Source organism: Pelobates fuscus, chromosome 5 (assembly GCF_036172605.1).
Source record: "Pelobates fuscus isolate aPelFus1 chromosome 5, aPelFus1.pri, whole genome shotgun sequence".
Taxonomy (NCBI): domain Eukaryota; kingdom Metazoa; phylum Chordata; class Amphibia; order Anura; family Pelobatidae; genus Pelobates; species Pelobates fuscus.
In genome coordinates, this window is record NC_086321.1 from 10429186 (window position 1) to 10441864 (window position 12679).

The window sequence follows — 12679 nt, forward strand, 5'->3', positions numbered from 1 at the left end:
GTGCTAAAGGAGTGGGTGCACTGCATGTAGAATAATTGGTGTTAATAGAGTAATGGGTGCTGTGTTAATAGAGCAATGGGTGCCGTGTTAATAGAGCAATGGGTGCCGTGTTAATAGAGCAATGGGTGACTTGTTAATAGAGTAATGGGTGACTTGTTAATAGAGTAATGGGTGCCGTGTTAATAGAGCAATGGGTGCCGTGTTAATAGAGCAATGGGTGCCGTGTTAATAGAGCAATGGGTGACTTGTTAATAGAGCAATGGGTGCCGTGTTAATAGAGTAATGGGTGCCGTGTTAATAGAGCAATGGGTTCCCTGTTAATAGAGTAATGGGTGCCGTGTTAATAGAGCAATGGGTGCCGTGTTAATAGAGCAATGGGTGCCGTGTTAATAGAGCAATGGGTGCCGTGTTAATAGAGCAATGGGTGCCGTGTTAATAGAGTAATGGGTGCCGTGTTAATAGAGTAATGGGTGCCGTGTTAATAGAGTAATGGGTGCCGTGTTAATAGAGTAATGGGTGCCGTGTTAATAGAGCAATGGGTGCCGTGTTAATAGAGCAATGGGTGCCGTGTTAATAGAGTAATGGGTGCCGTGTTAATAGAGCAATGGGTGCCGTGTTAATAGAGCAATGGGTGACTTGTTAATAGAGCAATGGGTGACTTGTTAATAGAGCAATGGGTGCCGTGTTAATAGAGTAATGGGTGCCGTGTTAATAGAGTAATGGGTGCCGTGTTAATAGAGCAATGGGTGCCGTGTTAATAGAGCAATGGGTGCCGTGTTAATAGAGTAATGGGTGCCGTGTTAATAGAGCAATGGGTGCCGTGTTAATAGAGCACTGGGTGCCGTGTTAATAGAGCACTGGGTGCCGTGTTAATAGAGCAATGGGTGCCGTGTTAATAGAGCAATGGGTGCCGTGTTAATAGAGCAATGGGTGCTGTGTTAATAGAGCAATGGGTGCTGTGTTAATAGAGCAATGGGTGACTTGTTAATAGGACAATGGGTTCCCTATTAATAGAGTAATGGGTGATGTGTTAATAGAGCAATGGGTGACTTGTTAATAGAGCAATGGGTGCTGTGTTAATAGAGCAATGGGTGCTGTGTTAATAGAGCAATGGGTGACTTGTTAATAGGACAATGGGTTCCCTGTTAATAGAGTAATGGGTGATGTGTTAATAGAGTAATGGGTGCCCTGTTAATAGAGTAATGGGTGATGTGTTAATAGAGTAATGGGTGATGTGTTAATAGAGTAATGGGTGCCGTGTTAATAGAGCACTGGGTGCAGTGTTAATAGAGCAATGGGTGCCGTGTTAATAGAGCAATGGGTGCCGTGTTAATAGAGTAATGGGAGCAGTGTTAATAGAGCAATGGGTGCCGTGTTAATAGAGCAATGGGTGCCGTGTTAATAGAGTAATGGGTGCAGTGTTAATAGAGCAAAGGGTGCCGTGTTAATAGTTCTGGGAGTCAAATTAGTTTTATTGTGCCACACTCGGATTTTTATGCACAGAACCCTAGCATGGGGTCTCCATTAAGAAATGCACAAGTCCCTCCCAGGCATTTGTGTCTGGGAGATAATTGAGTCCCTGGAAGGCTAACTCAATTATCTCTATTACAGAAAGCAACACAAAATATTACAAAACACCCCAAAAACATAGGAAGATTATACAGGAACCCCACAAGTCTAAATAGCCCGTGTCTGAGCGACCAACATATATAAATAGAGCTCAGCACCTTCGGTAAACGAAATTGCCATTTGGGTAAACTTTCGGGGGTTCCCGTACGAACACTGATGAATGCTCCCCCTGGCTTTTAGGGAGCGAATGCTCCTCCCAGTCGGTAGTTCCTATCTCCCGAACATCGTTTGTGTAGCTGGTCGGGAAGTTGTACGGGCAGCGGTACAATCGTAGCCAGGGGTTCACGACCTTGTGTAGCAGAAATGAGTTTCACGCGTTCGACGACCAAGTACTGCTGCCTGTGTTCGGGAGAAAAAATGGCATACGTTTCTACATGCGTTTCTACGTTATACCCAGGGAAAGCACTCAAATCAATCTTTTAATCGCAGTTAACAGCCAGCGGTAGTCAGTGTTCTGAACTAATAAAAAAGGGGACCACACAGGTTCTGTTCGGTCCACCAACAGGGGGATACGTATACGTTCGGAAAACTTGATCATAGTTTCAGGCAACCCCAGGGAATGTTACAAGGTCCTCCACACTTGCTTAGCCAAGCTTTCCATTATTTCTTTATTCTCTGTGGTATGTTTGTGTTTATCCTTTTATATTGATGAAATATGGGCATTTGGAAGGGTAGCGGCCTGCTTATGTGCTAGTAACATATTACCTGGTATGCTCTGTGTTATCACTTACCTTGTTGTAGGGTGTTCCACTCCAGTTCGTTTTTTTGTGGTCTTTGTTATCAATGGAATTGCCCTTAGCTTATCTCTGCTGTGTATATTTTTATATAAACCTTTGTCCTCTGTGTGCAGGATATTCCTTTGTATTAGTAGTTACATTAGTTGCTCTCTCTTCACCTCAATATTGAAATAGGAAAAAGCTCTGGGTGGAATTTACTCTGCTTGACTAATAATGTACAGGTGACTACCTGCAGACCCCTATCACTGTTAACCAGCAAATCCCATCACTGTTTCCCATAGCCATATGCTAGCAGTTAGTTATGGGGGCATAATACAGTGAGTGATGGGACCGGCACAGTCTGACATTCCCGATGATCTTTTTTTTTTGTGAACTGTGTAGTAATATTTTGCATGTTGTGCCCAGGCAGAACAGCTTGAGTTTGCTTTTCAAATGAAATATTGATGGTTCTGGTTCGGGAACTCACTGCACATTCTCTACCGTTTCTTAGGATCCCGCGGCGGCTGCGATATCTGATGGTGACTGTGATATTCGCGAGGGAGAGACCGTCTCCATGAATTACAAGCCCTCTCCTCTGCAGGTCAAGTTAGGTAAGTGAGTATTACTGACTGATCCCTGCCAGTTATTACACCACAGACTGACCGAACCCTGCCAGTTATTACACCACAGACTGATCCAACCCTGCTAGTTATTACACCACAGACTGATCCAACCCTGCCAGTTATTACCCCACAGACTGACCGAACACTGCCAGTTATTACACCACAGACTGATCAAACCCTGCCAGTTATTACACCACAGACTGATCCAACCCTGCCAGTTATTACACCACAGACTGATCAAACCCTGCCAGTTATTACCCCACAGACTGATCGAACACTGCCAGTTATTACACCACAGACTGATCCAACCCTGCCAGTTATTACCCCACAGACTGATCCAACCCTGCCAGTTATTACCCCACAGACTGATCCAACCCTGCCAGTTATTACCCCACAGACTGATCCAACCCTGCCAGTTATTACCCCACAGACTGATCCAACCCTGCCAGTTATTACCCCACAGACTGATCCAACCCTGCCAGTTATTACCCCACAGACTGATCCAACCCTGCCAGTTATTACCCCACAGACTGATCCAACCCTGCCAGTTATTACCCCACAGACTGATCCAACCCTGCCAGTTTTACCCCACAGACTGATCCAACCCTGCCAGTTATTACCCCACAGACTGATCCAACCCTGCCAGTTATTACACCACAGACTGATCCAACCCTGCCAGTTATTACACCACAGACTGATCAAACCCTGCAAGTTATTACACCGCAGACTGTTCCAACCCTGCCAGTTATTACCCCACAGACTGATCCAACCCTGCCAGTTATTACCCCACAGACTGACCGAACACTGCCAGTTATTACCCCACAGACTGATCCAACACTGCCAGTTATTACCCCACAGACTGATCCAACCCTGCCAGTTATTACCCCACAGACTGATCCAACCCTGCCAGTTATTACCCCGCAGACTGATCAAACCCTGACAGATATTACACCACAGACTGATCCAACCCTGCCTGTTATTACACCACAGACTGACCGAACCCTGCCAGTTATTACACCACAGACTGACCGAACCCTGCCAGTTATTACACCACAGATTGATCAAACCCTGCCAGTTATTACACCACAGACTGATCAAACCCTGCAAGTTATTACCCCACAGACTGATCAAACCCTGCCAGTTATTACACCACAGACTGATCAAACCCTGCCAGTTATTACACCACAGACTGATCAAACCCTGCCAGTTATTACACCACAGACTGATCAAACCCTGCCAGTTATTACACCACAGAGTGATCCAATCCTGCCAGTTATTACCCCACAGACTGACCGAACCCTGCCAGTTATTACCCCACAGACTGATCCAATCCTGCCAGTTATTACCCCACAGACTGATCCAATCCTGCCAGTTATTACCCCACAGACTGATCCAATCCTGCCAGTTATTACCCCACAGACTGACCGAACCCTGCCAGTTATTACACCACAGACTACCGAACCCGGCCAGTTATTACACCACAGACTACCGAACACTGCTGCCGTTTACACTACTGACTGACCAGGCCTTGCCTATAGATCTCAGTCTGAAATTACTGCTGCTTTGTTATTCCCAGCATAACAGATGTCTGCTCATTTAATTGATCCATGCATTTTACCCTTTGCCGTTGTATTAAAGAGATCAATTACTTAATTGTATCACTTGTTCTGTTGTTGCTTCCAAAGAGGTTAAATGGTACTGGAACAAACAAAAGAAATGTCACATTTTAATTAGATCTATATTGGTGAAATAACTTAAATTATACCCAGTTTCAGAAATAGAAGGGTTAAATCTCCAGCTATTGCAATCAGCAAAAGGGAAAGAAATATTGTTTTAATTGTTAGTTGGTAATTTGGTGGTCTATGTTTTTCCACTCCACATGCTCTAAAACTTGTATCTCTTACCTAGTCAAGGATGTCAGAAGATCAATCTCTCCTTAGTAGAGGAGGAGAGACGATCCTTAATCCTTAGTTCGCAAGGGGGTATTATAAACAGTTGTCGGGAAGCAGGGATGTTGTAACCATTTGGCAGGGGGCAGTGATGGTATAACCATTTGGCAGGGGGTGGGGATGGTATACCCAGTTGGCAGAGAGCAGAGATGGAATATCCGGTTGGCATAGAGCAGGGATGGTATAACCGTTTGCCAGGGGGCGGTGGTGTAGCAGAGAGCTAGTCCTAGCAGGGACTCCTCCGCTGGTACTCAGGAACAAGTAGAATATTCCATATTCTGCCAAATACAGGAAAATACTCCAATAATCTCCCACCACCTCCCCAGCAACTGGACGACACTCCGCTCTGGGTGTATAACTAATTTTAATGGAGCCACAGCTGGCCTTTTATGAGAATCCCAATGCGAGGGGTTTACCAGATACATATTCCAGGGGCATTCCCCACTGGACCTAAGAGTAGACTGAAGCAAAGTACACAATATAATTACATTACCTCTCAGGTCCAGGACATGTAAAATCTTTAACACCCCAAAATATGCATTTCCCCATAAGGTACTACCTCAAGTACTATATCCCCAGATAGCCTGGGTCTGAGAGCCCAAGATATCCTAAAAGCGCTCAGATCCCACGAACGCAGCCGAAACGCAACCAGGGTATAGTTTAGACTGACTGCACACGAGGCGCCTGCCCAAAACAGTTCCATGAAAATAGGCTTTGCGGTCGGTCTCTTTCGGGAGTACAAAATACACATAAAATAGCCTAACATCTGTTTGTGCGTCCTTTCAAATAAATATCTAGTTCGGGAGGTTGCTCCCCCTGATCGCCGCTCTGTTCGCATGATTTTCCACGATGGGAACAGAAGGTGGAAGTCCCAGCAGTGTTCGTGCCATTGAGGGGCCGATTTTAGTTCCATACACTCGACGACCAAACACTGCTGTGTCTGTTCGTGTTCCAAGACGGCCGCCGCTATGTGTTCGCACATACGAACGGCAGCCATCCAGCCGACCACTTGGAATGTTCATGTAGTTGCGGTTTGTGGAGGTGTGAACGGTTTTATTGGTGTTAATGACCTGCCCACTCCACATCTGGTTGACAACCGAACAAACTACCGAGCGGCAGGCCACCCAGAACTGGGGAAACAACTCAGGGGAACGAAATTGAACGAACAGCCAGGCGAAACTGGGGAAGAGCATGGGTTTTCAATAAGAGGGTGATATGCCTCACACATGGACTGCAAGCCCCAGACATAAGGGAGGGGGAAAACCGTCACCGATAGCCTAGAGCATGCATAAGGGTATTGTAGCAAGGTCCATTCCGCTACAGGTGGTATAACCAGTTGGAAGGGATCAGGGATGGTTTAACCATTTGGAAGGGAGCAGGGATGGTTTAACCATTGACAGAGAGCAGGGATGGAATAATGTAACAGTTGAACAGGAGTTGGAGCCCAGTTGCAGGAGATGACACAGGGAGGAGGCAAAAACCAGAAGCGCAGAACTGATGAAGGGGAAATCCAAAGGCAGGGTCAGACGAGAAGCAGAAGTCAGGGCTGGCAGCGGAGTAATGTAGTCGGTAAAGCAGGCAGAGGTCAGAGTCCAGGAAATCAGTCAGTAGCGAAGCAAAGACCCGGCAGGAAAAAACAAATAAAAACAAAATGACCAGATACTAGGTCTCAGGCAGAGCTGTCTTTCACAGCCTGCTAATTAGAAGCAGCTGACCCTAATTGGAAAGGGGTTGCAGCTGGATCAGCACTGCTCCATCCAGGCAAGGAGTCAGGAAGCAGAATAATGCAGACAGATACTGAAGCCCCCCGGTGGACAGCATGGTAGAGAACCTGACTGGGAGACCCAGCCAGGTCTCTTAAAGGGGTGACCACACCTTGCTGTCTGCAGGGTGCGTGTTGCACCGTGACAAAAAAACAGTTTGCAGGGATGGAATAACCAGTTGGCAGAGAGCAGGGATGGTATAACTTACTATCAGGGGGCAGGGATGGTATTTCCATTTGTTTGGGAGCAGGGATGGTATAACCAGTTGATGGGGAGCAGGGAATTTATAACCAGTTGGTGGGGAGCAGGCATGGTATAACCACTTGGCAGGGAGCCGGGATGGTATAACCAGTTGGCAGTTGGTGGGGAGCAGGATGGTATTTCCAGTTGGTGGGGAGCAGGGATGGTATTTCCAGTTGGTGGGGAGCAGGGATGGTATTTCCAGTTGTGGGGAGCAGGGATGGAATTGGCAGAGAGCAGGCATGGTATAACCACTTGGCAGGGAGCAGGGATGGTATAACCAGTTGGCAGTTGGTGGGGAGCAGGGATGGTATTTCCAGTTGGTGGGGAGCAGGGATGGTATTTCCAGTTGGTGGGGAGCAGGGATGGTATTTCCAGTTGTGGGGAGCAGGGATGGAATTGGCAGAGAGCAGGCATGGTATAACCACTTGGCAGGGAGCAGGGATGGTATAACCAGTTGGCAGTTGGTGGGGAGCAGGGATGGTATTTCCAGTTGGTGGGGAGCAGGGATGGTATTTCCAGTTGGTGGGGAGCAGGGATGGTATTTCCAGTTGGTGGGGAGCAGGGATGGTATTTCCAGTTGTGGGGAGCAGGGAAGGAATTGGCAGAGAGCAGGCATGGTATAACCAGTTGGCAGGGAGCAAGGATGGTATAACCAGTTGGCGGGGGTCAGGGTCAGTTTGGCTTCAAACCAGAGATAACAGAGAAAACAGAGATGATTGCCTCCTTGGGTTTGATACACTGCACTTCTCACTTTAATATATAAAGCTGTGAAGTTGTGGTATATGGGGCCAGCATGGCCTATTCACAGGTGTTGGAAGGGCTGTGTAATACTTCCAGATTTGGTGTGTCTGAAATGTTCCAGCAGGCCTCTAAAATGACCGGCTCCCCTATCTAGGTTGTCCTGACCATGGCACTGCTCAACACATACCTGAGACCATTAAAACATATGTTATTCCACTTATTTTTAGTTACCAAGAAAGCTTTGATCACACAACCCTGAGGAGTATGTTCGTTGATCTTGGTGTTTTGCCATTCCACTCCCTGCACCTACGTTAAATTCCTGGTTATTTTTGTATGCTTTATTATTTCTCTTTGTCTCTTAATTATTTAGTTTTTGTCAGAATTTTGCTTCCGTGCTTTGATTATCTCATGTTATGTAATATGTGAATGAAAATGTATTTGTTGTAACACAATACTTGTTTTATAACTTACACTAGAAATACTCTCTTCATACCGTTGTCATAGTATTTGTATTGATGCATGTCATTGACATTTTCCGTAACATTTTCAAGTGGAAATAAATAAATAAACACTAGGAAAAATGTAGCCGTACTTACCGTAATATTATTTACCTTGCTTATCCATGGCAGCATCTAATAGAGTTTACTCCGCCTACTTGACTGTTTAGGACACGAAATAAAAACCTTAAATGACCCTCCTACCAGATAGGATCTCCAGTTCCACGCTCCGAAATAAATAAATAAGCGAGGGATGCCATGCTGCCATGGATATATATATATATATACCGTATATACTCGAGTATAAGCCGAGTTTTTCAGCACATTTTTTGTGCTGAAAAACCCCAACTCGGCTTATACTCGAGTCAGTGTCTTTTTTACGGCAATTTACATTGCCATAATACAGACTGGGGGCTGTGGGGGCTGCAGAGCGTTTACTTACCTCTCCTGCAGCTCCTGTCAGCTCCCTCCTCCTCCGCGCCGGTCCGTTCAGCACCTCTGTCAGCTCCCAGTGTAAATCTCGCGAGAGCATTCATACACACACACTGCACTCATACACACACTGCACTCATACACACACTGCATTCATAAACACACACTGCACTCATACACACACACACACTGCATTCATACACACGCTGCACTCATACACACGCTGCACTCATACACACACGCTGCACTCATACACACACACTGCATTCATTATATACACACTGTAAATAAATATTCAATTAATGTAATTTTTTTAGGATCTAATTTTATTTAGAAATTTACCAGTAGCTGCTGCATTTCCCACCCTAGTCTTATACTCGAGTCAATAAGTTTTCCCAGTTTTTTGGGGTAAAATTAGGGGCCTCGGCTTCTATTCGGGTCGGCTTATACTCGAGTATATACGGTGTATATATGTATATATATATATATATATATATATATATATATATATATATATATATATATATATATATATATATATATATATATATATATATATATATATATATATATAGAGCATGGTTACATTTTCCTAATTCGCGGCTGATTCATGGCAGCATCATAATTGGGTAATACCCATTATAAGTACAAATATATGACATGTCAGAAAGGGAGGTCAACCTCTGTCCTGTAGAATGTATGGAAACTTTCCTAAATGGACAATACGGCTCTTCTCACAGATAGGTGAATAGAGAACAAAATATCTGTGTTACTGTGGCAGCACCCCGGGGAGGAGAAGGGTTTACCACCGCCAAAGGGTGTTCTTTCCCCCAAGCACGAAGTCTGCAACTAAATAATCCCAAGCGCTAAGCAGGAACCTGAAGGAATAAAGCTGGATAAGATCCCCCCAAGAACGAGACGAGGCTCTGTGTTGAGGGTCAAGCATGAACTGCCTTTAATGGGTGCCACAGGCTGGCTTTTATGTAAGTCCCCATGCAAGGCGTTTCCTGAGAACATTTTCCAGGGGCATTCCCCACCGGACCTGAAGGGACACCGCGGTAGGAGCAGGGTCATAATTAAATTCCCCTTAGGTCCAAACTTAAAAACACCTCAAAATACATTTTAATAGTTGGGAGCTGTCGAGTCCTATATCCTTGGGTAGCTGGGACCTGAGTGCCCAACATATATTGAATGAAAAGCCACCGGTGTATAGGATTGACCGACCGCACACGAGGCGCCTGCCCAAAACAGTTCCACGAAATCAGGCTGTGTGGACGGTCTCTTTCGGGGATATCAAAATACACACATTAGCTGGTCGAGGATCAGTTCATACAAAGTCCTTAGTTTGTATCTTTCAAACTAACGAACAGTGCCGTGTCCGTTCGGTTGGAAGTCGACCGGCTCGTTGTATGGAAGCCTCAGCAGTGTGCGTGCGTTTGTATGCCCGATAATAGTTCCAGACGCACAATGAAAAAACACAGCTGGCTAGGTTCGGCTTACAAGATGGCCGCCACCACGTGTTTGTACATACGAACGACGACCGTTCAGGAAATGGAAGTGCCTGCGGTTAACCACAGTGTGAAAGAGGTCAAGCAGGTTAACAAGCAGCACTTCCCTGCTGGGTGGTCGGTCTTTCGGTAGATTGTTCGGTTTGACTAAATAAACAAGGGAAACCGACGAATAAAGGGGAAAAGGTTGAATAAACAGACAAACACATCTCTAGCTATAATCCACTTCCTGGGAGGTCTGTCACAGTTACAGTTATCCAAAGCCCTTAAAAACTGGCCAGACCAACGTTGTGGAAACAGAAGACCATACCCACCACGATAAGCCACCAGCGTTTAGAAAGCCGAAGCATTTTTTTCTTAGGGCCACTGTGCGCTCTGCCTTGTGAGTTCTGTTCAGTATCGCCATTCACACCAGAATGCTATGATTTATGGTTTGTTCCTACTGCTCACAGAGGACACAAGAAGGTCACTGGTGGACCCTCAAAAAACAATTCATGCTTGTACTTCCCATCTGGTTCTCTAGGCACATTTTTTGGTTGAAGATAATAGATATAAGTATATGGCTTATTATCACCAACAAGCTTATTCAATAAAGTGAAATTTGCAGGCAAATCAAAGTGAATTCAACATTTAGCCCAAAATATCCAAATTATTTTATTCAAGTGAGAAAAAAAGTCTCAGTTAATTCTGTTTTCACTATGAAACACACTTTGAATTCCTGACAAAATCTAGCTGTTATATAAAAATATAAAATTGTCCAGGTGCACACTATAATGCAATGTGCCACACATGCTTATCCGTCATTGCAACATATTGATTGTAGATTAGACTGTTTATAAAAGATTTCCATGCTCCAGACTTTTCATATTCTTCGTATTGGCTCACATGTAAAGATGACGGGTTGATATTGCAGAAAATAAATGGATATCAGTGGGTGCCGAATAAAGGTGAGGTTTGGCTGAGCGCACATGCAGAGAGTCGGCAGCCTGCACTGTATAGAAATTAAACTCGGGAGCGGGTTCTGGGCACCATGGTGGCTGGCTGCACATCGTGAGAGTTCCCACAACCACTCACTAACAGCCAGCCCGCAAAAATCACAGCACTCAACTGCATCCCACCCATGGCAGGCCCAGGAGCAGCTCTTGATACCGGAGCGACCTTCCTGGTGGTATTCTTGGCCCAGCATAGCAGGCGGACGGGTGAGGCAGCCAATAGCACGGACCCTGCGGCTCAGCACCAGGTGTGACCTGCCACAACTCCTGTTCTCCCTCCCCCTCTGGACCGGTGGAGGTTATCCCGGTCCCCACTGGGGCTTACAGACCCTTGAGCAGCACACCGTGCACGTAATCAAGGCCCACGAGGCAAAACCAAAATGGCCACCGGCCATGAAACACTGCACTCCCAATCGAGCCACGGGGATAAACAGTGGCTGGACTCTTTCAATGACAGATTCGAGGCTCTCTACCAGAGGTTTTGGCAGTGTCTGGCTAATGTCACCTCCTACCACCTCAAAGCCTCACAATCAGACGCTGGGAACCTCTGCCCCATGCATCAGAAAGGGTGGACTCTCTGCCTGCTCTTCTTTGAAGACGGGGCCCAACTGGAGGTAACCCCCCACCGCCGTCCATATACCCAGGGGTCTGACCAGAACCCCATGGGCCCACAATCCTGATGAAGGGATCAATGGATTACAGGCAGGGGCTCCCACGAAGACCTTGGGCCGATGAGACAAGTTGCGAAGATCCCGCGGACCCACACGCTGGCAGCGTGAACTTGTCCATAGCCCTAACAGACTTGGACACTGGAGGAGTGAGGTGAGAACAGAGGCACCATTCCTGCAATGGCATGGACTATCTCAGTGCCTGAAGGGACTCCCACTCCGGAGTATAGGCTGAAAGCCAAGCCATCTCGAAAGTATGTCGCACCAACTGACTGAGAGCCAGAATCAACCGTGAATATCATCTACTATAAATGTTATGGTTTCTTTTGACCTGTTACTCTATTATCTTACTTTCTTTCTTTTGTTACGATATGACACTGCTATACCACTATAGTACCCCCCCAGGCTAAGCTCATTATACCGCTGTGACAAAATGGCTTTTGTCACTGGGTCTGCATGTGGCAAACTACCCTGCCCCCCTATCTCTTGGAGGAGCCGGATTGCTAGCCTCTTACCCTGGGATGCTGGCCCGTTAAGTCATGGGGTCTTAAGGCACTTGGGACAGAGCCGTCTGTCTCTGGATCACATCATTCGCCTTACTTGCTTGGATTGTACATTTCCCCTGTTACACTCGTATGTGGGTTTGTGCAGTTTAACTTCCATTACAGCTGGTGAACTTAAACTTTACTCGACGTTATTGAGAACTGTGTTCGTGGGATCTGAGCGCTATTCGCCTATAATATGCGCTCAGATCCAAGCTATCTGGGGGTGTGTGGAACATGGGGACTTCGTTCAGCGAAACATGAGTTATTGATTTTAATACAGTTTTGTTAAAAGGTAAAAAGCACATGTTTCTCTTTGCCCGGAGATAATTAGGTTCTCTGCAACCACTTAAGCTAATTATCTCCAAGATAGAGA

General features: G+C 45.9%; 1 protein-coding gene across 4 annotated transcripts in view; it reads left to right on the forward strand.

Moving 5' to 3' along the window:
- FAM219A (family with sequence similarity 219 member A) overlaps positions 1-12679 on the forward strand; it is a 145454-nt gene that overhangs the window by 74452 nt on the left and 58323 nt on the right. For all 4 annotated transcript variants that reach the window (XR_010090861.1, XM_063453561.1, XM_063453563.1 and 1 more), the window contains exon 2: positions 2857-2956. Coding sequence is in view for 3 of the 4 variants with exons in the window: in XM_063453561.1 (XP_063309631.1) it covers positions 2857-2956 (100 nt within the window). In the remaining variant the exon portion in view is untranslated. The remainder of the gene's footprint in view (positions 1-2856; positions 2957-12679) is intronic.